Source organism: Balaenoptera ricei, chromosome 2 (assembly GCF_028023285.1).
Source record: "Balaenoptera ricei isolate mBalRic1 chromosome 2, mBalRic1.hap2, whole genome shotgun sequence".
Classification (NCBI taxonomy): domain Eukaryota; kingdom Metazoa; phylum Chordata; class Mammalia; order Artiodactyla; family Balaenopteridae; genus Balaenoptera; species Balaenoptera ricei.
The window spans coordinates 59,914,580-59,940,181 of NC_082640.1; the positions used below are offsets into that span (position 1 = coordinate 59,914,580).

General features: G+C 36.2%; 1 protein-coding gene across 4 annotated transcripts in view; it reads right to left on the reverse strand.

Moving 5' to 3' along the window:
• NRG4 (neuregulin 4) overlaps window positions 1-25,602 on the reverse strand; it is a 128,167-nt gene that overhangs the window by 64,703 nt on the left and 37,862 nt on the right. For all 4 annotated transcript variants that reach the window (XM_059912689.1, XM_059912687.1, XM_059912686.1 and 1 more), the window contains 2 exons: window positions 14,156-14,221; window positions 12,120-12,213 (listed from right to left, as the gene is read on the reverse strand). In XM_059912689.1, the coding sequence (XP_059768672.1) occupies window positions 12,120-12,213; window positions 14,156-14,165 (104 nt within the window). In that variant the 5' untranslated portion in view covers window positions 14,166-14,221. The remainder of the gene's footprint in view (window positions 1-12,119; window positions 12,214-14,155; window positions 14,222-25,602) is intronic.

The following is a 25,602-nucleotide window of genomic DNA, read 5'->3' on the forward strand; positions in this document are numbered from 1 at the left end:
AGTAGCTTTCCTTTGTTTAAAGAACTCTGTGATAACTTTACATGGGGCAAATGCCTGGCAAGGGGACACTCGTTCTCCTCAAGACCCACCAAAATCAACCCTTATTTCTACTAGGCCAATAACTAGGGTCAAACATCAGCATACTCCAAAAATAATGTATATACTATGACCCAAGAGGAGAAAGCTTATATACCAGAAGAATTACATTATTGTGTGTGTGTGTGTGTGTGTATCCTGGGGAATATGTGCAGGAGTAGATTCTAAGAAAAGACCAAAGAGGGATAAGTTTATTGATATGGGTGCACTTACTAGAGATTCTGGATTTAATGTGTTAGAGCTTCTTCCCATTGTATGAGCTAACAGCTTGGTTGGTGGACTGAAACTTGGACTCAGTAGCCTACATTTAATGAAAATAAAATGCTGGAGCTCCTATGGCATGCTGTACATGAGGGAGCATGAAATCTTAGGGTTAGGAGTGCTGGAGTGGATTTATCGTGTGTGAGCTACACGACTACCTCACCACTATATCTCCCAAGAAGGCGTAGAAGGCACTCCTATCACTAATGCATTGTTAATTCATTAGTGAGGGCAGCACCTGTATCTTCGAGGAGCTCCGTGGTTGCTCTCCTGTGTAGGCCACATAGACTATGGGTGATGCCACCATGAGACATCAGATGACCATATGGTCTGAGCTTCCCATCATGAACTGGGTGCTGTCTGACTCAACTAGCTGTGTTTGAGCATAAACAATTCATTGTCAAATGGAAATGGCATATAAGAGACCAAGTATAGGCAAATCCATAAGGTACAATAAGTTACATGAGCAAGTAGTTCAGACTCTGACTCCTGTTGTGTTACCTCTTCTCAAATCTATGCTTATAGTCTCCTGAGGAGTTCCTAATAACTAGCAAAGGAAGCAAATATTCAAGCCTAGTTTATAAATGGGTCTGTACAATATGCTGGTGCTGAAAGTGGACAGTTACAGCATTACACCCCTACTCAGGGGTGACTAATATTCAGTGATAAAGGAAAATCCTCCCAGTGGGCAGAACTCTGAGCAGTACATTGCCTATCCACTTTGTCTAAAAAGATGGCGAGAAGTATGTATCCACGAGCAGTTGCTCTACAGAACTATATAGATCCATGGGCAGTTGTTAACAATTTGGCTGTATGGTCAGGGAAGGAAGTAACAAGAATAGAAGGTAGGTGACAAGAAAATGTGGAGAAGTAGGTAGACGGATATTTCAGAATGGGCACAGACTGTGAAGATATTTGGTTCCCATGTGATTGCATATCAAATGGCCTTCACTGCAGAGGGTGCTCTTAATAATAAGGTGATGTGCTCTAAATCAAAATGACATGCTCTTTCAGTCACCCTCTTTCCCAAGCTGTCCTAGTGCTTGCTTAAAGGGTCCAGTAACAAAGTGACCATAGTGGCAGAGTGGAGGATATGAATGGGCTCAACAACATGGACTTCCCCTTACCAACGCTGACTTGGCTAATGCTACTACTGAGTGCCAAGTCTGCCAACAAAGAGACCAACACTGAGTCCCTGATATGGAACTATCTTCTGGGGGAACAGTCAGCTACTCGGTGGTGGGTTGGTTACATGGTACATTTTCCATCACAGAGGAGGGCAGAGATTTGTTCTCACTGGAAATGACACATATTCCAAATATGGATCTGCCTTCCTTGTTCATAATGGTCTGCCAGCACAAATATCCAAGGACTCACAGAATGCCTTATCTACCATCACAGTATTCCATAACACTGCTTCTGATCATGGAACTCATTTCTAAGGAAGTGCCGCTCTGAGTTCATATCCATGGAATGAAAATGGTTTTACTACATATGCTATCACTTAGAAGCATCTGGCCTAATTAAAAATGAAATAAAACTAATGGGAGAAAAAAAAAAGCTGAAAGGATGGGGTTCCATTTTACAGGATTTGGTTATGTGCTTTGAGTCAGACAGAGGTCATTGTATATGGTGCTGTCTCCCCCACAGTTAGAATGCATGGGTCTGGGAATCAAGAGGTGGAACTGATAGTGGCTTCACTCACTATTATACCTAATAACCCACTTGCTGAATTTTATTCTCACCTTACAATTTTGAACTTCATGCCTATGAAGTTCAGAGATGCTAGACCCAAAGAGGATAACGATTCCATCAAGGAATACACAAATGGTCTACTGAATTGAAAGGTAAGACTTCCACATGGTCATTTTGGGCTCCACATGCAACTGAACCAAAAGGAAGAAGAGTGGGTTACTCTATTGGCTTCAGCAGTTGATCCCAACTATCAAGAGGAAATTGGACTATTGGCATATAATGGGGAAAAGGAAGACTATACCTGGAACCCAGGGAATTCTCTGCGCTGCCTCTTAATACTCTACGTCAATTCTCAATAGTGCAGGTTAATGGCAAATTACAGCAATCAAAAAAAAGGCTGGGGTATTGAGGACTCAGATCCCTCAGGAAAGAAGGTTTGGGTTACTCCCCTTGGTAAGAAATCTACTGATGTGATGGCTGAAGACAAGCAGAATATGGAATGGGTAGTGGAGAAGGAAGCCACAGATATCACCTATGGTCTTATAACAAATTAATTACAAAAAAGATTGTAATATGTATCTTTTCTGCTTGTTATATGTATGTATTTGGAGATATTAACCATTTTCTTTTCATTCTCCATCTTACCATTACTGGAGGTTAAACTTAGCCATTAGTCTTTATATTACAGTATATTCAGTTGCACTATGACTAAATCTGAGGAGTAATTAGTATTGCCAGCTATAAAAACAATTACTGTTGGGACTGAATTAATTTGGGGAAAGTATGAGAATTCCTTGGTGTGTGGAAGTTCAAGTGAGTGTAAGATGTACATAGGGTAGCCAAAGGAGGGATATGCCAGTTATCAATTTACTGCCTCTCACCTCTAAATCTAGACTTTGTCCAAGCTTTGTGAAACTTGGGCTTGAAAGTATACTATTTCTCCTTTGCCAGCTGGCATAATGTTAGGCCTTGTCAGTAGAGAGCACCGGAAGGACACCGTAAGAAGGGATTTTTTTTCTTGCTCCTATGGTGTGATGGCCAGTTGGAGGCTTCTGGTGGTATACCCAGTTATGCACACCGTCCAGAAAGTTTCAACAGCACCCCAGCAGGTCTTGCTCACACACTAGCAAGCAGCCTCCCAATGAGACTCACCAGCAACCCAACGGGTGATTTCTGCTTAATAGCCTTGGCCTGAGAATTTCTCCACCATCTAGTAGGCCATAGCCGAACTCTCTCCATCAAGATCTGAATCTCAGCATTGATGGAGCATCCCCCAAGTTTTTTCCTTTCTTGAGTACTCTCCCTCAGCTTAGAGGCAGTGGCTGCTCCCTGCATCTTCTATTCCTGTATTCTTTATAGGAATTCTTTTTACCAATTTAAATTTTTTATACTAAATTAGGGAATATCAAGAATGACTTTATGCCAATAAATTTAACTACTTAAATGAAACGGAATTATTCCTTGAAAGGCACAAACTACCAAAGATTACTCAAGAAGAAACAGATAACTTTAACTTTACATCTATTAAAGGCACTGAAATTATATTTAAGAATCTTCCCACAAGTAAAACTCCAGGCCCAGATGGCTTCATTTTTAAATTCAACCAAATATTTAAGAAAGAAACATTACAAACCCTAAATAAACTCTTCCAGAAAACTGGAGAGATGGGAACAACTTTCCAACTCATTCTGTGAGGCTAGCATTACCCTATAAAGAGTTCACAGTGTATAATTCCATTTACTATATAAAATTCTAGCCACTGCAAAATCAATCAATACTGACAAGAAGCAAATCAGCATTTACTTGAGAACACAGGGATGGTAGGAAGAGATGAATTACAAAGGGGAATTAGGAAACTTTGAGATTATGGATATTTTCATTATCTTGATTATGCATGTGGTTTCATAGCTCCATACTTATGTCAAAACTCACACTGTACATTTTAAATATGTATTCTTTAAATATGCTTTAATATAGGTATAAAATATACCTTAAATATACCATATCAAGCTGTAAAAAAATTAATATAATTTACTACATTAGTCAAATAAAAGAAGAAAATCATATGACCATTTTGATAGGCACAGAAAAAGCATTTAATACAATATAAAACACATTTATGATAAAACTCTCAGCAAAGAATAGAAGGGAACTTCCTCAATCTGTTAAAAGATATCAACAAAATCCTACAGTTGATATACTTAAAAATGAAATATTGAGTTTTCTTTCCTTGAGGTCAGAAACAAGACAAGGATGAGTGCTCTCACCACTTCTATTCAACAAATATACTACAGATTCTAGCCACTACAATACAGCAGGAAACAAAGTAAATAAAAGGTATAAAGATTTGATAGAAGTATAACTGACATTTTCAAAGATGACAAGATTGCAGATTCTTTAGGACTATTTAGACACACAATTATCATAATTCATATGTGAATTCAGCAAGATCATTACACATAGAATCAGTATAAAAATAATTTTATTTCCACACACAAGCAGTTAGCATTTGGAAAATGAATTTTTTTAATGCCATTGAAAATGCCATCCAAAAACATTAAAATATGTATTTTTAAAAACTAATGAAATATATGCAAGATCACAACACCAAGACTAAAAAATAGATACTGCTGAAAGAAATGTAAGAAGACATAAAATCACAACATTGTAAAGAATTATACTCCAATAAAGATGTTATAGAAAAAAAAAGAAAAAAAAAAAAGAAGACATAAAATCAAGGTATATAACATGTTCATGAATTGGAAGTCCTCAACTTTATTTGAGGCCAATTCTCATATTTGACCTAAAGATTCAATCCCAGTTAAAATCCTTGCAGGATTTTTTGGAAGTTGAGAAGCTGCTTCCAAAATTTAAATTAGACAAAATGGTAAACCAGACAGACTAGTTTCTACACAGCAGCTGAAGCCCTGCTTTCAACAATCTCAACCACTGATTGGATTAGGTAATCTATGATTACTAGTGCCTCTAACCACTTGTCAGAATCTTATGTAAATCCTCTCTAAAAGAAGATAATACCATCAAAAACCTTAAAATATCTCTACAGTTTTCACACAAAATGTCTGACACATTAAAAAATAACTACCTATATAAGTACTCAAGACAATCTGATTAAAAACCAAATAGATGTTTTCCACAGAAACAAGAAAACTGATTCTAAAATTCATATGGAATTTCAAGGTACCCTGCATAGACAAAACAATTGTGAAGAACGAAGTTAGAGGACTAACACTTCCCAAGTTCAAAACTTACTACAAAGCTAAGTAATCAAAACGATATGATACTGGCATAAGGACAAACATATAGACCAATGGAATAGAATAGAGAGCCCCAAAATAAACCCTCACATATACGGTCAATTCAACAACGGTGCCAGGACCATTCAATGGGGAAAGAGCAGTCTTTTCAACAAATGGTACTAGGAAAACTGGATAGTCATATGCAAAAGACCTTACCTTACACCATATATAAAAATTAACTAAAAATACAAAAAGCCCTAAACATAAGACCTAAAACTATATAAACTCTTAGAAGAAAAAATAGGGCAAAGGCTTCATAACATAAGGCAAAAGCTTCATGACATAGACTTGGCAAGGATTTCTTGGATATGATACCAATAACACAGGCAACAAAAGAAAAAAAACAACAAATTGGACTTGATCAAAATTAAAATGTTTCGTGCATCAAATGACACTATCAACTGTGTAAAAAGGCAATTCATAAGATGGGAGAAAATATTTGTAAATCATACATCTGGTGATGTGTTAATACCCAGAATGTACAGAGAACTAAAACTCAACAACAACAAATAAAAAACAACCCAGTTCAAAAACAGGCAAAGGACTTAAATAGACATTTCTCCAAAGAAGATATACAAATGGCCAGGAAGCACATGAGAAGATTTCAACATGTCTAATCATTAGGGAAATGCAAATCAAAACCACAGTGAGGGCTTCCCTGGTGGCGCAGTGGTTAAGAATCCGCCTGCCAATGCAGGGGACATGGGTTTGAGCCCTGGTCTGGGAAGATCCCACATGCCGCAAAGCCCATGTGCCACAACTACTGAGGCTGTGCTCTAGAGCCCACGAGCCACAACTGCTGAGCCCGTGTGCCGCAACTACTGAAGCCCACATGCCTAGAGCCCATGCTCCACAACAAGAGAAGCCACCACAATGAGAAGTCTGCACACTGCAACAAAGAGTAGCCCCCGCTCGCCACAACTAGAGACAGCTCGGGAGCAGCAATGAAGACCCAATGCAGCCAAAAATTAAAAAAATAAAATAAAACAAACCACAATGAGATACCGCTTCACATGCATTAGGCTATTATCAAAAAAACAGAAAATAACAAGTGTTCACAAGGATGTGGAGAAATTGGAACTTTTGTGCATTGCTAGTAGGAATGTAACATGGTGCAGCCACTGTAGAAAACAGCAAGGCAGTGCCTCAAAAATTAAACATAGAATTACCATACAATCCCACTCCTGGTTATATACTCAAAAGAATTGAAAACAGGGTCTTGAAGACATATTTGTATACCCGTGTTCATAGCAGCATTATTCAGAATAGCCAAGAGGTTAAAAACAACCCAAATGTCCCCCAGTGGATGAATGGATAAACAAAATATGTTACATACATACAATGGAATATCATTAATCCTTAAAAAGGAAGGCAATTCTACACTATGCTATAATGGAAGAACCCTGAAGTCATTATGCTAAGTAAAATAAGACAGACATACAAGCTAAGTATTGTTATGATTCCACTTATTTGAGGAAGCTAGGATAGTCAAATTCATAGAGCCACAAAGTCGAACAATGCTTACCAGTGCTGGAAAGAGGGGAAATGGGAGGTTATTGTTTAATGGGTACAAATTTCCATTTAGGATGATGAAAAAGTTCTGGAGATGTATAGTGGTGATGGTTGCATAACAATGTGAATGTACTTAATGTCACTGAACTATACACTTAAAACTGGTTATAATGGTAAGTTTTATGTTATATATCTTTTACTACAATAAAAAATAATTCAAAAAATACTAGAATTCACCTAAACCTTTAAATTAAGTGTTATGGTGAATAAGAATCATACTTTCATAAAGTAAAATTCACAACTTCGGTTAATAAATAGTATGTAAAATATATTTATACTGCCTAATTTTCTTTTTTATATGAAATATACTGAAAACCACAAAAAAGGTGTAAAAAAACCCACCCATAATCACTGCATAAAAATTATTTACTGATCTTGTAGGGCTAAGATAACACAGTACATTTTACTAAACAATTTAAAATTTGAGTTTTCTGTAATTACTTGCAGCAATACATAGGTATAATTTGTTCCTTCCCTTCCTTCATTATACTTATTTATTCATTTATTTATTTTGCTAGGCACAAAAAAGCAGAAAGATGGCAAATCTCTGCCCTCAAGGCATTCACAATTTTGAGGAAGGCAGTAAATAAACAGTTAAAATATTAATCAGTGGCATAATAAAGGTATGCATGAAATGCACAAGGTATTATGGGGTACAAAAGAAAGAGCCCATGAAACTGCCTGGTTAAGACAAAGAAGGTTCCACAGAAGTGATAAATTAGCTCTCTTCAAAGACAAGGGAGGAAAGGCATTTCAGGCAGGCGAACTGACATATGCCAAAGCATGGAATCAGGCTTAGCATGTTTGGTAACCTGCACATTGTTCAGGATGTTTAGAACTCAAGGTATGTATGAAGACGTTATAGGAGAGGATGTCAACAGAACAGACCAATATGATGAAAAGCTTTGAATGCCAGGCTAAGAAATTTGGAGATACACTGTATCCTTTGAAATATTTCATGAACAGAAAAGACAAAGACAACTACAGCAGCATTGTGAACGAGACTAGGATAGAAGAAAGAAGGCTACTGCAATACCTCAGGAGAGAAACAATACTAAGGAAAGAGCAAAGAGATACAGAAGTAAGGATAAATTCCATTTAATCCAGGACTTTGTAAATAATTAGATGTTGGTACAAATGAACTTATTTACAAAACAGAAATAGAGTCACAGATGTAGAAAACAATCTTATGGTTACCAGGGGGGAAAGAGGAGGAGGGATAAATAGGGAGATTGGGATTGACATATACATACTACTATATATAAAATACATAACTAACAAGGACTTACTGTATAACACAGGGAACTCTACTAAATACTATAAGTGGATATATGTATATGTATAACTGATTCACTGTCCTGTACAGCAGAAAGTAACACAACATTGTAAATCAACTATATTCCAATTAAAAAATAATAATATTGAGCCACTGAATCAAAAAAATAATAATAGATGTGACTCCAAACAGGCACACACACACACCTGAAGCACAAGTTTCACAAATAATACTTACACTTATTATGCACTATTTATTCTAATATTTTTTCTATTCTTTTCATTAAAAAAAGACAGACACAACTAAATTAATTTCAAGACATATCAATGAAAATAAATAGAATGTAGGGTAGAAAAATAAAACTCAATCATTTCAATAAAGACAGAAAAGGTAAAGTTCAACTAACTCTATGTGTTTACAGACACATATTGAAAAATTGGAAGAAAAAAGTGTATTAGTCAAATACTGAAAAATAAAAGCTAGTAAAGCTACATTAATGTCAGATAAATAGATTTTAAGGCAAAAAACATTAGAGATAAAGAAGGTCACTATATCATGATAAAAAGGGATACTTCACCAGAAGACATAACCATTCTAAATTAATATAGGCTTAATAACATTGCCTCAAAATATTTTCAGCAAAAATTAACAGAAATTGTGATATTAAAGATCCAAAAACAGTGAGAAATTTTGACACAACTCTTCAGTTACTGATAAATCAAGAAGATTGAAAATTAGTAAGGATATATAGGATTTGAACAGCACATCATAACAAGCTTGATCTAAGGTACATATATAAAACCCTACATCTGTCAATTAAAGAATATACATTCTTCTCTAGGAGACACAGACCATTTAAAATACTGTACATGAACCAGGCTCCAGAGCAAATCTCAACAAACACTAATGAAGTGATGTCATGCAGTCCTCAACTTTAAAATATTAGCTTAAAAAAAGAAAATCACTGTGCTAAATCACCAAATAAAGAAAGTAGATAAGAAAAATGAGAGGAGGCTGGTTTGCAAGAAAGTCCAAAGAGGCTCTAGAAAGCTCTCTCTTCCTGCCATGTATGGCATAATCTTCTGTATTTTTGCATGTGTTTTTTACAACACTTTAAAAAGCAAGAAAAATACTCTTAGCTTGAGGGTCATACAAAAACGATCTGGCCTGTGGTTTGCAATTTGCTTACATCTAGAAGAAGGTCCTCCTCATTCTGTCATATGTTGTCTCTGCAGTCTGATAGCTGGCTCCTTACTACCTCTTCCTGAAAATAAATCTGCCAGTCAAAAGTGCTACCCAGGTACATCTGCAAACCAGGAAGCAGGCACTCACCAGAACCCAACCAGGCTGGCACCCTGATCTCAGACTTCTGGCCTTTAGAACTGTGAGAAATAAATTTCTGTTGTTTATAAGCCACCCAGTCTATGACATTTTGCTATAGTAGCCTGAACTAAGACCCTAGATTTCTTCCCATTACAATGATTCTCCAAATTTCAGTACTCTGAACTCTTTCTTTCAACTTATTCACTGCAGCATAACAGACATTTAGTATACAGACAAGTATTAAGTATACAGCTTAATAGAACACATACTCTGACTACAATGCAATTAAATTAGATATAAATCTTAAAGGATAACCAAAAAAAAACCCCATACGTTAAAGAAGAAATCGTAATGGAAAAAATTTTAAACTGAGTACTGAACAACAGGCTATAAAATTTGTATGAAGGAGTTAAAATGTATTTGGAAATTTTTAACATTAAATACTGTCTGTTAAAAAGAAGGCTAAAGATCTGAAGACCAAAGTTAAGGACTCACAATGCCTGACTTCACTTATTATAAAGCTACAGTTATTGAGACTATTTGGTATTGGTAAAAGACAGAAATACAGATCAGTGATTTAGAATAGCCCAGAAGTAGACCCACACATATATGGTCAATTAATTTTTGACAAAGATGTAAAGGCAATTCAACGGAGAAAGGATAGCCTTTTCACCCATATAGCTACACCAAGATCAAGATACAAAATGTTACTATTTTTTAATTATTAAATTTATTTTTTCTGGTAAGCATTTTGGTTTTGTTCTATGAATGCCACATGCCATATCCCCTTATAAAGAATCCAGAATGAATATATCATAAGATTAAGTGAACCCTGGGAGTTGTACTCAAAGGCCATTTCCTTAATTTTTTCCTAGTTGTATGACTTTTGGCAAGTCAGTTAATTTTTCATTTTCCCTTTATTTTTCTATTTCCTTAAGTCTCCTCTCCCCCTTTTCTCTAAGGTTTTTCTGAGAATGAAACATGAAAATGTAAATAAAGAATATGGTCAGTAAAGAAATTTGGGGGGATAATGGAAACGTTCTGTATTTTGTGGTGGTGGTGGTCCCACGGGTATAAACATTTCTCAAAATTCAGCAATTATGCACTTAAAATGAACGTAGGGACTTCCCTGGTGGCGCAGTGGTTAAGAATCCGCCTGCCAATGCAGGGGACACGGGTTCGAGCCCTCGTCCAGGAAGATCCCACATGCCGCAGAGCAACTAGCCCGTGCACCACAACTACCGAGCCTGTGCTCTAGAGCCTGCGAGCCACAACTACTGAGCCACGAGCCACAACTACTGAAGCCCGCACGCCTAGAGCCAGTGCTCTGCAACAAGAGAAGCCACTGCAATGAGAAGTCCACGCACCGCAACGAAGAGTAGCCCCCGCTCGCCACAACTAGAGAAAGCCCGTGCATAGCAACAAAGACCCAATGCAGCCAAAAATAAATAAAGAAATTAATTAATTAAAAATGAATGTAGTTTGTCATACATAAATTATATCTCAGTAAATGGATTTAAAAATGTAAAATAATGTAGAAGCTCCTGGTGGGTGAGAAATAATTGCTAATTTGTTCCTTTATCCCCTTCCTTTTTTACCTGAGAGGAAAAAATGCCTATTTTTAAAAACAGTCACTCACTATTCCCTCCATGAAAACTTCTAAAAACTTCCTGAGATAATTATAAGGTTATTTCTCTGCCTCTCCTCCTCCACACTAAATCCCAATATCTTTCACTTTTCCTGTGAATTTTACTTTCCTATCCTTTAGTAAGATCTTAAATCTAGATTCTATACCTCTCACACTTCAGTTAAGTAACAGAAACAGAGTAATTGATGTACATGCTACAAAGTATCTTTAGATGTTAGCTCTGCTAAAATCTATGGACATTATTGGTAGTGCTGTTTTTCTTTCACATATTAAAAGAGGTTTCTTATAACCTCCTTAAATCCTGTTCAACCAAACTCACACAAAGCCAGCTATACAAGTACTATTTTCAAGTCTTTTATTGATCACTGGCTATAACTATACTCCCAAAGTGAATAATATTATTTTAAAACAATAATGGCTAAGATACCCTTCTTTTTAAAATTTGCTGCTACCATTAGAAAAACTTAACTCTTCATTTTCTTTTTAATATATCAAATGAAGTTTTGGTACCAACACAGTTATCATGTATTATCAGTATTCTAAATGTATGTATTATCAGTATTCTAAATCAAAGCAAAATATCTCATGTTGCTTTTCTTACATTAGTGAATTCTATAGCTGTTTTGCCAGTAATAAGTATAGACTGTCTTCCCTAAATTGCTAAAATCATAGAGTTCACTAAAATGGATTAAAAAATCTGAATAGGCTTGAAGCTACCACTACCAATTTTCAAAATAAACACTTTTGAGATTGTGATTTGCCACTTTGCTTTGTTTTTATTTTAAAACCATAATTTTGTTCTATATAAATATGAAGAGTGTTCCTCACACTTTTTCATCTTATACTCTTTGTTCAATATTTATCACTTCTCAAAGAAGTTAGTAGATGATAAAAAATAAAATCACCCTCTCCCCCAGTCCATTTCACTCACCTACAAAACGGGCTGGGAATAGTAGGTATCACATAACAAATCCCTCCATTCAGGCAAAATGACCTATGACTGGGACCACAGGGCTCTTCATGATCTAAAACATATACATAAATAAAATAGAGAAAAACAAATTATAGTTTTTCTAATAAAACAAGGAAAAGGACCAAGTATCTTACACTGAAGTAGTAATTCTAAAAATCAGAACGAAGACTTGTTTCTTAAAATGAAGGACTTAATCTTATTCCTTATTTGATAAGCAGGGACTCCTATTCCTTTGAGGAAAAAAATTAATCTGTCTTGAAGATATGGTCATTAGTTATAATGGAGTTAAAAGCTATATTACAGAAATAGGGAATCTCTATACTAGATTAAAAGGAGGCGATTATGATCTTAAAATAAATAGTGGCTTTTCTCATTTAGTACATAGATTCTGCAGCTTTGCTTAGAGTTCTTCTGTCCCAAGTGTATATTTAGATTCCTATCTTTCCTTTAAGGTCTCAAATACATTAAAGTCTGAAATGTTGTGGGAAAAAAATTTAGATTATTAAGTAAATTCTGATGTCCAAAATCATCTTTAAATATTTCTACATATGACAATTTTAACATCAAAAAAACAAGAATATAATCTTATTAGGTTTTGGTTTGCAAAGGAATTTTAGGTAATAACTAGTAACTATAAAGACATATCTAAAGTTCTCAGTAAAATTGAAAACCTAAGTCATCATCTGATATATAGCAAAAATTTTCAGAATATTAAGAAAATAAACCTCCATTTCTCTCTTGCTTCCTTTCTCTCCTCCTCTTTCTCCATCTTTTCTTTCTTCTTTATCTTTGACCTTTCTTTTATGTTCTTTCTCTCTTTGCCTTCCCTTTCTCTCTTGGTACCTCTCCTTCTTTCCAGCCTCTACCTCCTCCTCCACCATTAAAAAAAAAAATCCCACCAAAACCATCAGACAGAAAAATTTAGAAATAACATAGTAGAATTCATTGAGTCATTATACTACTGTATACTACTATTTATGATTAGAAAAGCAAATTGCTGAATGCTTTATCTTTTGGTCCTGAAGGGGGAATCACATTGCTTTAAAATCGCACATTGTTGGTTCCTGATTGGTTCTGTCCAGAAAGTGACATAGAATCTATTGTGAAGAAGAAAATGGCATTATTCCAATTTAGCGTTTTAAAAAATAGCATACTAATTTTAAAAAGTTATCTAGCATTTATTTGCCACTAAGATATCAATACCCTTAAGATGTAACTGCTATAGAACCAGATGTCTTCACTATCAGAATTTGAAATTTTAAAACTTTCCTTTTATATTAGAATTGAGAAGATTCTGTTTCACCATCACATTACAATTATAAAAGTATAAAAATGTAAAGAGGAAAACAGAACTACAAAGAATTTAAGTGGAAAAGAAGAAAGTAAACCAACCAGAACAAATCTTTTAGATTTTTTCTTTTTTACACAATGCCATGCTTCTTTACAACCAAACAACTTTTAATAAGATAATTCTTACAACTCTTCAGGAACAATTTGGCTAACAAATAAAATCCCAGTTGACATTACATTATGCTAGAATCATGGAAGTCATCACATAGGGTTTCTCCATTGAGGGTGGAGTGTCAACTTTATCGCAGAATGCTTCCTGTGGCTGAAATTAATGTCCTTGTTTTTAATAAGATTACAACCAGTCATGACTCAGCACTTGCTATTTTATCAGTAAAGAATACTCATCTAACCTGAATCACTATCTCTGAATCTATTTTTATTCTGATTTCATTTACTTATTTGTAAAGTTGTTATCAGATTTAGAGTAAGCCAGAATTTGTCAGTTTGTAAAAAGTGATAAAATATAGGTCTAAAATAAAATAGTTTCATGTTATAAAGGAAGGTCTTTCAAAACCAAGGTATTCCATATTTCTAGGACAATTTTAGATGGGGAAAAATATAGCCTTGTGTTAATATACATTTGTTTTTTGGTTCTATTTCTATGTGACACACATTGACAAAAGTATAAACTTACAAGAAATTACCTGTTGGCATCTTAATTTTTAAATAGTTTCATTCTTGGTCAAAAGTTTAGGGTTGAAAAACAGCACCTAAAATTAACAATTTAGGAAAAATTATCTTCTTTTGAGAGCATTATAAAATGTCAAATATTGTAACAGTAATATTCTTTTAAACGATGAAAATAAGACATTTAAAGGCTAGGGACAAAATGCTTTGGTTAGAGGATCCATTTTTTTTAGATACTTATCACATATCAATAAAAAAATCTGAACAGATAAAACTAAAAGATCAACAAGCAGTATAAATGCACCAGATACAAATCATTGCCTAAATAATATAATGAATGTACTCTTAAATCTCTCTCTGAATAAACATCTAATGTTTTACTTTTAATAAACATTGTTAAATTAGTACTATACTATATGAGATTATATATGAAAGATATGAGTCAGTAAGTGAAACTGAATGACTTGAATTGACATTTTAACTTTTTCATAAAGCTTATTTCTAATTTGACTTTAACAGAACAACTTTCTATTTTTCAGTTTATTAAAAATGGCCAAAAAACACACTATAGAAAAAACTAATAGCATTTAAAAGGTTTGCATTTCTATAGAAACTTTAAAAATTTTATAAAAGTACTTTCAAATTTACTGTAGATTGCACATTACATTTACCAATATACAAATGCCTTTTAAAAAATATCTGGCATCTAGCAAAGCAGAGTAGCTATATATGAAGTTATCTGCTATAACAGAAACAAAGGAATTACAAAATACAGTTGAAAAGATGACAGATTTATACTTACATTATGATTACATGCTCTCAATTTCTTTTTATAAAAGAGACTCACTCCTGACTTAAGCAGAAAGACTTTATAACAGAAATCTCAATCAACAACTTCCTATTAACACAGGTGTAATAATCAAGGCCTTCTCTCAAAGCCAGTCACTCTTAAACAGACAAGCAATGAGAGAGAGAAAGAAGTTAAACCTATTTAATTTGAAATAATCACTGGCTCATCATATGAGTTTCTTTTTCTACAGAAACAAGGCTTACCTCAATAAAAACTCACATTCATACAAACAATAAATTTTGTTGGATATGCAGCATTTCAAAAGTTTTTGAACAATGCAGTCTGGAGCAGCTGTGCCTTGCCCTTTATAACACGTCAAAAATCTGATTTATATGGCTGCAGTGTGCAGTGTGGGCGCGGTGGAGACAAAGACCAAGGTGTGCACAGAGGTCAGGCTCCAGCCAAGGGAACCACCCCTTTCAGTCCACATGTTCAGAGTTGCAAATGGAGCAGAATTTTATTTAGAAAAGAAGTTGTACTAAAAGCTGCACTCTCAAATCACTGTCCAATTCTGTAAGTTATAAAGTAAACCACACTCTTTAGACTCCTAATTTATCTCTGCATATCTGAATAATTCCAAAGTGTTGTACAACTTTGTGAAGAAAAGGAATTTGAATATGGAGTTAGTGGACAAGTGTTCCCTGGGGTTTTTCAAAAAAAGGAATTTCCTTACAAAACGCATAATGTTTATACAAATGGTGATTTGAAGTACTTATAAAACTGAAAGAAGGTAATAGTTACAATACAGCACGTGTACAATGACATGTGCAATATGAAGTGAATATAATCACTGAACATGACTAATACTGATGGCAATATAACCATCTGCAAACTATAACAAAGCTGTAATACATGCATTAAGGGAAGCTATGAGGTTTAAAAATCATAAATAACTTAAAATATTGACAAAAACTATAATTTTGTTTAAAATGAAGTACGGGGTTCTTCAGCACGTAATTACCTAAAGTATGCCAACCATTCAGATGGTTATCATTTCTAAAACCACAATTCAGACGTGATTCCTTGTTTGATGTAAAACATGGAAACGAGTACATTTGCTCTTTTAAGAAAATATTAAAATAATCTCATATAATTCATATTCTGAGAACAATTCTTTTCATTACTATTATCTTCCACATTCAAAGGCAATTTTTACATAGTTACAATCTTATACATACACACACATACATATACACACACACATATATATAAAATTTTGTTAGCTTACAGTGTTTCAATTTTAAAATGATATTTTTATGAAAAATCAGTCACCTTTATTATTTGATTTGAACTATGGAACTATGATGCTGTCCACTAACATGAAAATGACTACTAAATTATATGTGAGAGATAACAATCTGTGGCTTCATTCAGGATATTCAAGATGTATTTATTAGGAGACATATCATGGCAGTTGGTTTGGTATTAATAATTTTTCACACAATACAAATAAACTTAACCTTTGAGGCTACATGATTCTAAAGAAGAAGACCTAACGTTTTTCAAGTTGACTTTTCACTCTAAATAAAAGCCATGGTCTTTAAGAATAATTTGTTCATGCATCTATCAACAAATATGTTGTAAGCGGCCTGCTATTGTTAACAAATAATAGACACATGAACAAAAACAGGTAACTACAAAAATGTTGTAGGCTGACATATAAACCATATTTCGGCTTAAAATGATAATTGGGCTTAAAATGATAATTTCATGCAATTCAACCAAATATAGTCTCACAGACACCTATTTATGTCACTATAATAACACAAAAAAACAAAGCTTAACTATTAAGGAGAATCAGAGAAAGATTCCAAGAGGGAGTTTTATTTGTGCTGAGCCTTGAAGAATGAGTAAGAGTTTGTAAACAGAGATGGATGAACATTCCAGACAGAGGTAACAGCATGTTCAAAGGCACAGAAGAAAGAAAATCCTAATGTATTCAGATAACTGCAGGTAGATTACAGGTCAGGATGTGTGCAGAGTATGTGTGTGGAGTGTATGTGAGTTCATAAGAGGATAGGATGGTGGGGGAAGAAGTGGTAAGAATAGATCTTGTAAAATAAGCAGGGTTCAAATAGTGACTCTATCTGAAAGGTAATGGGGATACTTTGAAAGGTTTTTAGCAAAGAAGTGGCATGATCACATCTACATTTTAGAAAATTCATTTTGATAGTGGTGTAGAAAATAGATTGCAACCTGCCGAGGAACTGGTATCAGAGAAAACTATTTGGAGGACATTTTAACAATTAAGAATAGTGAAGAAATAAAGCAATGGGAATGAGGATAAAGGAGAGAATTAAAGATATACTTAATAGGTACACCCACAGAATGGGCGAGCAGGGTACAAAAGAAAGAAAAATCAAGGCTAACATTCAAGTATCCATTAGGGAAATGTATATTAAAACCACAATGAGATACCATTTCACACCCTACTAGAATGGCTATAATAAATATGACAGACAATAACAAAGAGAAACTAGACCTCTCATACATTGCTGGTGGGACTGTAAAATGGTACAGTCACTTTGCAAAATAATCTGAAAGTTTCTTAAAAAGTTAAACATAAATTCCCCATAAATGTATCCAAGAGATATGGAAATATGGGTCCACACAAAGATAGGAGTGTAATGCTCAGAACATTATTCATAATACCCCAAGCTAGAAAACAACTCAAATGTCCATCAACTGATAAACAGATAAACAAAATGTGGTACAACCATACAATGGAGTACTACTCAGCAGTAAAAAGGAATGAAGTATTGGTACATGTTACAACATGAATTAACTTCAAAAACATGCTAAGTGGGGGGAGACCTTCAAGATGGCGGAGGAGTAAGATGTGGAGATCACCTTCCTCCCCACAAATACATCAGAAATACATCTACATGTGGAACAACTCCTACAGAACACCTACTGAACGCTGGCAGAAGACTTCAGATTTCCCAAAAGGCAAGAAACTCCCCACATACCTGGGTAGGGCAAAAGAAAAAAAGAAAAAACAGAGACAAAAGAATAGGGACGGGACCTGCACCTCTGGGAGGGAGCTGTGAAGGAGGAAAAATTTCCACTCACTAGGAAGCCCCTTCACTGGCAGAGACGGGGATTGGCGGGGGGAAAGCTTCGGAGCCACAGAGGAGAGCGCAGCAACAGGGGTGCAGAGGGCAAAGCGGAGAGATTCCCGCACAGAGGATTGGTGCCGACCAGCACTCACCAGCCTGAGAGGCTTGTCGGCTCACCTGCAGGGGCGGGTCGGGGCTGGGAGCTGAGGCTTCGGCTTCAGAGTTCAGATCCCAGGGAGAGGACTGGGGTTGGGGGCATGAACACAGCCTGAAGGGGGCTAGTGCACCACAGCTAGCCGGGAGGGAGTCCGGGAAAAAGTCTGGAACTGCCTAAGAGGCAAGAGATCATTGTTTCGGGGTGCATGAGGAGAGGGGATTCAGAGCACTGCTTAAACGAGCTTCAGAGATGGGCTCAAGCCACGGTTATTAGCGTGGACACCAGAGACAGGCATGAAATGCTAAGGTTGCTGCTGCAGCAACCAAGAAGCCTGTGTACAAGCACAGGTCACTATCCACACCTCCCCTCCCGGGAGCCTGTGCACGCCACCACTGCCAGGGTCCTGTGATCCAGGGACAACTTCCCCGGGAGAACACACGGCATGCCTCAGGCTGGTGCAATGTCACACTGGCCTCTGCCAGCGCAGGCTAGCCATGCATTCCGTACTCATCCCTCCCCCTGGCCTGAGTGAGCCAGAGCCCCCAATCAGCTGCTACTCTGTCCTGTCCTCAGACCTTTAACTCTGTCCTGTCTGAGCGAAGAACAGATGCCCTCAGGCGACCTACACGCAGAGGCGGGGCCAAATCCAAAGCTGAACCCCAGGAGCTATGCGAACAAAGAAGAGAAAGGGAAATCTCTCCCAGCAGCCTCAGGAGCAGGGGATTAAATCTCCACAATCAACTTCCTGTACCCTGCATCTCTGGAATACCTGAATAGACAACGAATCATCCCAAAATTGAGGTGGCGGACTGTGGGTGATTTTGCCTGTATAGCTTTGCTTTTACCATTTCTCCTAGATTTCAGTCTGTCCTTTTTTTTTTTTTTTTTTGGTATAGTTTTTAGTGCTTGTTATCATTAGTGGATTTGTTTTTTGGTTTGGTTGCTCTCTTCTTTCTCTCTTTTTTTTTTAAGTTACTTTTTAATCTTTTTTATTTTTAACAATTTTTTTTATTTTTTAGTAACTTTATTTTATTATATTTTATTTTCTTATTTCTTTTCTTTCCCCTTTTCTTCTGAGCTGTGTGGCTGACAGGGTCTTGGTGCTCTGGCCGGGTGTCAGGCCTGTGCCTCTGAGGTGGGAGAGCCGAGTTCAGGACATTGGTCCACAAGAGACCTCCCAGCTCCACGTAATATCAAACAGCGAAAGCTCTCCCAGATATCTCCATCTCAACGTTAAGACCCAGCTCCACTCAACGACCAGCAAGCTACAGTGCTGGACACCCTATGCCAAACAACTAGCAAGACAGGAACACAACCCCACCCATTAGCAGAGAGGATGTCTAGTATCATAATAAGGTCACAGACACCCCAAAACACACCACCAGACGCGGTCCTACCCACCAGAAAGACAAAATCCAGCCTCATCCACCAGAACAGAGGCACCAGTCCCCTCCACCAGGAAGCCTACAAAACACACAGAACCAACCTTAGCCACTGGGGACAGACACCAAAAACAACGGGAACTACGATACTGCAGCCTGCGAAAAGGAGACCACAAACACAGAAAGTTAAGCAAAATGAGAAGACAGAGAAACATACAGCAGATGAAGGAGCAAGGTAAAAACCCACCACACCAAACAAATGAGGAGGAAATAGGCAGTCTACCTGAAAAAGAATTCAGAGTAATGATAGTAAAGATGATCCAAAATCTTGGAAATAGAATGGAGAAAATACAAGAAACGTTTAACAAGGACCTAGAAGAACTAAACAGCAAACAAACAATGATGAACAACACAGTAAATGAAATTAAAAATTCTCTAGAAGGTATCAAGAGAAGAATAACTGAGGCAGAAGAATGGATAAGTGACCTGGAAGATAAAATAGTGTAAATAAGTACCACAGAGAAGAATAAAGAAAAAACAATGAAAAGAATTGAGGACAGTCTCAGAGACCTCTGGGAAAACATTAAACATACCAACATTCGAATTATAGGGGTCCCAGAAGAAGAAGAGAAAAAGAAACGGACTGAGAAAATATTTGAAGAGATTATAGTTGAAAACTTCCCTGATATGGGAAAGGAAATAGTCAATCAAGTCCAGGAAGCCCAGAGAGTCCCATACAGGATAAATCCAAGGACAAACATGCCAAGATACATATTAATCAAACTATCAAAAATTAAATACAGAGAAAAAATATTAAAAGCAGCAAGGGAGAAACAACAAATAACATACAAGGGAATCCCCATAAGGTTAACAGCTGATCTTTCAGCAGACACTCTGCAAGCCAGAAGGGAGTGGCAGGACATATTTAAAGTGATGAAAGGGAAAAACATACAACCAAGATTACTCTACCCAGCAAGGATCTCGTTCAGATTCGACAGAGAAATTAAAACCTTTACAGACAAGCAAAAGCTAAGAGAATTCAGCACCACCAAACCAGCTTTACAACAAATGCTAAAGGAACTTCTCTAGGCAGGAAACACAAGAGAAGGAAAAGACCTCAAACGACAAACCCAAAACAATTAAGAAAATGGTAATAGGAACATACATATTGATAACTACCTTAAATGTAAATGGATTAAATGCTCCAACCAAAAGACACAGACTGGCTGAATGGATACAAAAACAAGACCCATATATATGCTGCCTACAAGAGAACCACTTCAGACCTAGTGACACATAACAGACTGAAAGTGAGGGGATGGAAAAAGATATTCCATGCAAATGGAAATCAAAAGAAAGCTGCAGTAGCAATTCTCATATCAGACAAAATAGACTTTAAAATAAAGACTATTACAAGAGAAAAAGAAGGACACTACATAATGATCAAGAGATCAAACCAAGAAGAAGATATAACAATTGTAAATATTTACACACCCAACATAGGAGCACCTCAATACATAAGGCAAATGCTAACAGCCATAAGAGGGGAAATCGACAGTAACACAATCATAGTAGGGGACTTTAACACCCCACTTTCACCAATGGAGAGATCATCCAAAATGAAAATAAATAAGGAAACACAAGCTTTAAAAGATACATTAAACAAGATGGACTTAATTGATATTTATAGGACATTCCATCCAAAAACAGCAGATTACACTTTCTTCTCAAGTGCTCATGGCACATTCTCCAGGATAGATCATACATTGGGTCACAGATCAAGCCTTCGTAAATTTAAGAAAACTGAAATCATATCAAGTATCTTTTCTGACCACAACACTATGAGACTAGATACCAATTGCAGGAAAAAATCTGTAAAAAATACAAACAAATGGAGGCTAAACAATGCACTACTTAATAACCAAGAGATCACTGTAGAAATCAAAGAGGAAATCAAAAAAATACCTAGAAACAAATGACAATGGAAACACGACGACCCAAAACCTATGGGATGTGGCAAAAGCAGTTCTAAGACGGAAGTTTCTAGCAATACAATTCTACCTCAAGAAACAAGAAACATCTCAAATAAACAACCTAACCTTACACCTAAAGCAATTAGAGAAAGAAGAACAAAAAAAACCCAACGTTAGCAGAAGGAAAGAAATCATAAAGATCACATCAGAAATAAATGAAAAAGAAATGTAGGAAACAATAGCAAAGATCAATAAAACTAAAAGCTGGTTCTTTGAGAAGATAAACAAAATTGATAAACCATTAGCCAGATTCATCAAGAAAAAAAGGGAGAAGACTCAAATCAATAGAACTAGAAATGAAAAAGAAGTAACAACTGATGCTGCAGAAATACAAAGGATCATGAAAGATTACTACAAGCAACTATATGCCAATAAAATGGACAACCTGGAAGAAATGGACAAATTTTTAGAAAAGCAAACCTTCCAAGACTGAACCAGGAAGAAATAGAAAATATGAACAGACCAATCACGAGCACTAAAATTGAGACTGTGATTAAAAATCTTCCAACAAACAAAAGCCCAGGACCAGATGGCTTCACAGGTGAATTCTATCAAACATTTAGAGAAGAGCTAACACCTATCCTTCTCAAACTCTTCCAAAATATAGCAGATCGAGGAACACTCCCAAACTCATTCTACGAGGCCACCATCACCCTGATACCAAAACCAGACAAAGATGTCACAAAGAAAGAAAACAACAGGGCAATATCACTGATGAACATAGATGCAAAAATCCTCAACAAAATACTAGCAAACAGAATCCAACAGCACATTAAAAGGATCATACACCATGATCAAGTGGGGTTTATCCCAGGAATGCAAGGATTCTTCAATATACACAAATCAATCAATGTGATACACCATATTAACAAACTGAAGGAGAAAAACCATATGATCATCTCAATAGATGCAGAAAAAGCTTTTTGACAAAATTCAACACCGATTTATGATAAAAACCCTCTAGAAAGTAGGCATGGAGGGAACTTACCTCAACAAAATAAAGGCCATATATGACAAACCCACAGCCAACATCATTCTCAATGGTGAAAAACTGAAACCATTTCCTCTAAGATTAAGAAGAAGACAAGGTTGTCTGCTCTCACCACTATTATTCAACATAGTTTTGGAAGTTTTAGCCACAGCAATCAGAGAAGAAAAAGAAATAAAAGGAATCCAAATCGGAAAAGAAGTAAAGCTGTCACTGTTTGCAGATGGCATGATACTATATATACAGAATCCTAAAGATGCTACCAGGAAACTACTAGAGCTAATCAATGAATTTGGTAAAGTAGCAGGATACAAAATTAATGCACAGAAGTCTCTTGCATTCCTATACACTAATGATGAAAAATCTGAAAGAGAAATTAAGGAAACACTCCCATTTACCATTGCAACAAAAAGAATAAAGTACCTAGGAATAAACCTACCTAAGGAGACAAAAGACCTGTATGCAGAAAACTATAAGACACTGATGAAAGAAATTAAAGATGATACAAACAGATGGAGAGATATACCATGTTCTTGGATTGGAAGAATTAACATTGTGAAAATGACTATACTACCCAAAGCAATCTACAGATTCAATGCAATCCCTACCAAACTACCACTGGCATTTTTCACAGAACTAGAACAAAAAATTTCACAATTTGTATGGAAACACAAAAGACCCCAAATAGCCAAAGCAATCTTGAGAAAGAAAAAAAGAGCTGGAGGGATCAGGCTCCTGGACTTCAGACTATACTACAAAGCTACACTAATCAAGACAGAATGGTACTGGCACAAAAACAGAAATATAGATCAATGGTACAGGATAGAATGCCCAGAGATAAACCCCCGCACATATGGGCACCTAATTTACAACAAAGGAGGCAAGAACATACAATGGAGAAAAGACAGCCTCTTCAATAAGTGATGCTGGAAAAACTGGACAGCTACATGTAAAAGAATGAAATTAGAACACTCCCTAACACCATACACAAAAATAAACTCAAAATGGATTAAATACCTAAATGTAAGGCCAGACACTTTAAAACTCTTAGAAGCAAACATAGGCAGAACACTCTATGACATAAATCACAGCAAGATCCTTATTGACACACCTCCTAGAGAAATGGAAATAAAAACAAAAATAAATAAATGGGACCTAATGAAACTTAAAAGCTTTTGCACAGCAAAGGAAACCATAAACAAGACGAAAAGACAGCCCTTAGAATGGGAGAAAATATTTGTAAATGAAGCAACTGACAAAGGACTAATCTCCAAAATTTACCAGCAGCTCAATATCAAAAAAACAAACAACCCAACCCAAAAATGGGCAGAAGACCTAAATAGACATTTCTCCAAAGAACATATACAGATTGCCAACAAACACATGAAAGGATGCTCAACATCACTAATCATTAGAGAAATGCAAATCAAAACTACAATGAGGTATCACCTCACACCTGTCAGAACGGCCATCATCAAAAAATCTACAAACAATAAATGCTGGAGAAGTTGTGGAGAGAAGGAAACCCTCTTGCACTGTTGGTGGGAATGTAAATTGATACAGCCACTATGGAGAACAGTATGCAGGTTCCTTAAAAAACTAAAAGTAGCACTACCATATGACCCAGCAATCCCGCTACTGGGCATATACCCTGAGAAAACCATAATTCAAAAAGAGTCATGGGGCTTCCCTGGTGGCGCAGTGGTTGAGAATCTGCCTGCTAATGCAGGGAACACGGGTTCGAGCCCTGGTCTGGGAAGATCCCACGTGCTACAGAGCAAACAGGCCCGTGAGCCACAATTACTGAGCCTGCGTGTCTGGAGCCTGTGCTCCGCAACAAGAGAGGCCGCGATAGTGAGAGGCCTGCGCACAGCGATGAAGAGTGGCCCCCACTTGCCACAACTAGTGAAAGCCCTCGCACAGAAACGAAGACCCAACATAGCCATAAATTAAAAATAAATAAATAAATAAAAATTTTAAAAAAAAAAAAAGAGTCATGTACCACAATGTTCATTGCAGCTCTATTTACAATAGCCAGGACATGGAAGCAACCTAAGTGTCCATCACAGATGAATGGATAAAGAAGATGTGGCACATATATACAAATGGAATATTACTCAGCTATAAAAAGAAATGAAATTGAGTTATTTGTTGTGAGGTGGCTGGACCTAGAGTCTGTCATACACAGTGAAGTAAGTCAGAAAGAGAAAAACAAATACCATATACTAACAGAAATATATGGAATCTTAAAAAAAAAAAAGGTTCTGAAGAACCTAGGGGCAGGACAGGAATAAAGACGCAGATGTAGAGAATGGACTTGAGGACACGGGGAGGGGGAAGGGTAAGCTGGGATGAAGTGAGAGAGTGGCATGGACATATATACACTACCAAATGTAAAATCGATAGCTAGTGGGAAGCAGCCGCATAGCACAAGGAGATCAGCTCGGTGCTTTGTGACCACCTAGAGGGGCGGGATAGGGAAGGCAGGAGGGAGATGCAAGAGAGAGGAGATATGGGGATATATGTATATAAATAGCTGATTCACTTTGTTATAAAGCAGAACCTAACACACCATTGTAAAGCAATTATACTCCAATAAAGATGTTAAAAAAAAAGAAGACAATGGGATAACATTTGAAGTGTTAAAGGTAAAGAATTTTGAACCTAGACATTTATAACCAATAACATATCCTTTAAGTTTAAAAAAAATTAAAACAAAACATGCTAAGTGAAAGAAGCCAGTCACATAAACCACATATTGTATGATTCCATTTATAAGAAATCTTTAGAAAAGGCAAATCAAAAGAGACAGGAATAGATTAATGATTGCTTAGGACTGGGGCTGGGAAAAGGAAATTATTCAAATGAGCAAAAACGATGTTTTTAGAATGATGGAAATATTCTACAAGTGGATTGTTGAGGCGGTCGCAAATTTGATAAGAGTCGTTGATAGAGCTAAAATAGGTGCACCTTATGGTATATAAATTATGTTTCA